The 3353-nt window shown below is 40.3% G+C and overlaps 1 protein-coding gene across 1 annotated transcript; it reads left to right on the forward strand.

The window, feature by feature from the left end:
* The first annotated feature begins 450 nt into the window (after positions 1-450).
* Positions 451-1625, forward strand: LOC115024709 (interferon a3-like). The gene is made up of 5 exons (XM_029456500.1): positions 451-582; positions 677-757; positions 913-1059; positions 1186-1269; positions 1382-1625. The coding sequence occupies exons 1-5, from the start codon at positions 451-453 to the stop codon at positions 1475-1477; spliced, it is 540 nt and encodes a 179-aa protein (XP_029312360.1). The 3' UTR covers positions 1478-1625.
* The last annotated feature ends 1728 nt before the right edge of the window (positions 1626-3353 follow it).

Below are 3353 nucleotides of genomic sequence, written 5' to 3' on the forward strand. Positions count from 1 at the left end.
AAAGGTTTGTGTGTACAGCCCTTTAAAAGTCGCAAAAATATTCCCATGTTACTCATTGTTCCCTGTATGATAATATAAAGTGAACTGTGGTTATGTTTAAAGTATTCTTTAATATGAAATGTTTAGTGCCATTACTGTATTAAGTTGTAGCCTTTTAAAACTCGGCGCAGTATTTTAGCTTGATCTGCAACATTATCTTATTGTGTCACACATATTTCATTAGGAGACTGATTAGAATCCGAAATGTGTGTGACATTATACATGTTTGTATGTTGAGGTTTACCTTGAGCGCGTGAAAGCCGCACTTGTTTCCCGCAGGTGGATGTCAGGAAAATGAAATAGGTGCGTCCTGCTGTATAAATGAGGCGCTGCAGCTCTGCTCCATCACATCAACTGGTTCACGAGAGAAATCACTATTTACTCCATACAAAGGAAATGTACCTTTTCAAAATGCTCAACGGGGTCTTCTTTGTGTGCCTGTCTCTCAGTCTGTACAGTGCAGGCTCCTCTCTGAGCTGCAGATGGATGAATCATAAATACAGAGAGCTCAGTGAAAAGTCTTTGGATCTAATAGATACGATGGTAAGTGCACTTCTTTTGGAAGTTGTTTAAAGTCATTGAATGAGTTTACTTTACTGTGTGTTTACTTCATGATGTGTGTTTGTGTGTGATGCAGGCTAATAACTCCACTAACACCACTGAGGATGCTGAAGTGGACTTCCCTAACCATCTATACAACCAGGCGTCCAAAGCATCAGTAAGTCAGCCTCAACTTTTGGAATAAAAATCAAAAGACAAACACATTGCTTGATTTTCTCTATTTATTTTCTTCAGTGAAACGTGTAGGTTTGTTTTATCTGTTATAAATAAATCTCTTCCTATTGTAATCTGTGATTGATCTTCTTTTTCCAGGCTGAGGATAAACTCCATTTCACAGTTCAGGTTCTGGAGGAGATTGTTTCCCTGTTTGAGGAGGATCACAGCAATGCATCATGGGAGAACAAAGAGGAGAACTTTCTCCATGTTGTAACCCAGCAGGTTGAAGGCCTTCACTCCTGTGTAAGTCTCAGTGTGTATCAACATACCTGTTGAATGAAAGAATCAATTCATAGTACATGTGGAAAGTTAACATGGTGCCTGTGTAATGAAGCTGTTTCATCATATTTGACTTTTGTATTCATTTAGTTTGGGAGCCAGGGCCACAAGAAGAAGAACAAGAAGCTGCACATGTATTTCAAGAGACTCTCAAGCCACGTCCTGGAAAAAATGGTAAGTCTGTCTGTCTGTCTATCTATCTATCTATCTATCTATCTATCTATCTATCTATCTATCTATCTATATTTCTTACTATTTAATAATGATGAAATTCTTCTGTCTGCAGGGCCACAGTGCTGAATCCTGGGAGCTGATCAGGAAGGAGATGAAAACCCATCTGATCAGAGCCGACCTTCTGGCTTTATCTCTACTCACCAACTAACATCTGTCCGTCACATTACCAATGTGTTTATTCATTTTACTTTTTTATTTATTATATTATTTATTAACATATTTATTTATTAAATTATTGAGTCATTTGTGTATTTATTGATCATTCGAGGAGCATGTGAGCAGACCAGCTGGCTTCATATCTGCTCACCAACTACAATCTGTCTGTTATCTGTCAGATTAATCTATTTATTTATTGCTTATTTATGTACTGAATTGTTTACACATGTATTTATTGATTAGTTGGTACTCCACACACCAAGTATCTTTATAAATGAATATGTTGTTGATCAACATATATTTACTATTTATTTATGTTTTGTTTGTTTTTTACCTGCAAAAGCCAATAAAAAGACTTTACTTTACTTTACCAATGTGTTCATTTATTTGCTTACTTGCTATTTATTTATCTATTTATTAACATATTTATTTATTAAATGATTGAGTTATTTGTGTATTTATTGATCATTCGAGGCAGCATGTGAGCAGACCAGCTGGCTTCATATCTGCTCACCAACTACAATCTGTCTGTTATCTGTCAGATTAATCTATTTATTTATTGCTTATTTATGTACTGAGTTGTTTACACATGTATTTATTGATTGGTTGATACTGCACACAACAAGTACCAATGTGTTCATTTATTTGCTTACTTGTATTATTTATTTATTTGAGTGTTTATAGATCATGTATTCGTCCATTTTGATCAACATGCACATTTGTTCTATACTTGGCTTTGAGCAACATTGAATAATATTTTTAATATTTGTTATATCAGTCAATAAAAATAAATTCTTCTAGAAAATGTAAATATAGTTTCCGTTTTTATTCCTGTAACTTCCTGGATCTCAAACGGGCCGATGAACCGAGGCAGCAATTTTTTAGACTCTACCCGTAACGGGAAGTCCCGAGTGGATAGCCACACTTTCTGGCCCACTAGGTAATTGGGGGCGACGGTGCAGCGGCGGTTGGCAGCCATGACGTACCGGTCCGTCGAGCGGAGGAGAGTAGCTCTAGTCTGGGTCCAGGTTTGGTGGCAGGGGTTAATGAAAGCCTGGACGGAAGGACAGGAGACCTCTTTCTCCAATGCGGGGAACAGTGACGGTTGGAACCCGTAGGAACACTGAAATGGGACAGTCCAGTGGCTAAATTGACCAGGGTATTGTGGGCATAATACACCCACAGGAGCTGCTGAGACCAGGCCGAGGGATTTTTGGAAATCATGCATCGAAGTGCTGTCTCCATCTCATGATTCTTCCGTTCTGTCTGCCCATTTGATTGCGGGTGGAATCCGGAAGATAGGCTGACGGTGGCCCCCAGGAGTGAACAAAACTCCCTCCAGAATATGGACGGAGACCACATCGGTAGGGAGTCCATGGAGTCGAAAGACATGCAGCAGAACCAGTTCCGTAGTCTCCTTGGCCGACGGGAGCTTGGGCAGCGACATGAAGTGGGCCATCTTGCTGAACCGGTCAACTATAGTCAGGATGGTGGTATGATCGTTGGACATAGGCAGGCCGGTTACAAAGTCTAGAGAGACGGAGTCCTCCCCTCCCACAAACAGACGGGACAGGGCGTCTGGTTCCCCTTGGTACGGGAGTAGATCAAGATGTCGTCTAGGTATACGAACACCTGCTTGTTCAACATGTCTAAGAACATCATTTACCATCATTGCGAAGGTCCAACTTTGTAAAGATAGTAGCCCCCTGCAATAACTCAAAAGCGGAGGAGATGAGGGGAAGAGGATATCAGGTTCTTTACCGTGATGTCATTGAGGCCCCTGTAATCAATACACGGCCTCAGAGTCTTGTCCTTCTTTTCCACAAAGAAGAATCCCGCCCCTGCCGATGAGGACGAGGGACGGATAA

Source organism: Cottoperca gobio, chromosome 19 (assembly GCF_900634415.1).
Source record: "Cottoperca gobio chromosome 19, fCotGob3.1, whole genome shotgun sequence".
Taxonomy (NCBI): domain Eukaryota; kingdom Metazoa; phylum Chordata; class Actinopteri; order Perciformes; family Bovichtidae; genus Cottoperca; species Cottoperca gobio.

Coding starts and splice junctions, on each gene's coding strand:
- LOC115024709 (XM_029456500.1), top strand. CDS start 451: ATGCTCAACGGGGTCTTCTTTGTGTGCCTGTCTCTCAGTCTGTACAGT. Junction 1,060..1,185: donor TTGAAGGCCTTCACTCCTGT/GTAAGTCTCAGT, acceptor GTATTCATTTAG/TTTGGGAGCCAGGGCCACAA. Junction 1,270..1,381: donor GCCACGTCCTGGAAAAAATG/GTAAGTCTGTCT, acceptor TTCTGTCTGCAG/GGCCACAGTGCTGAATCCTG.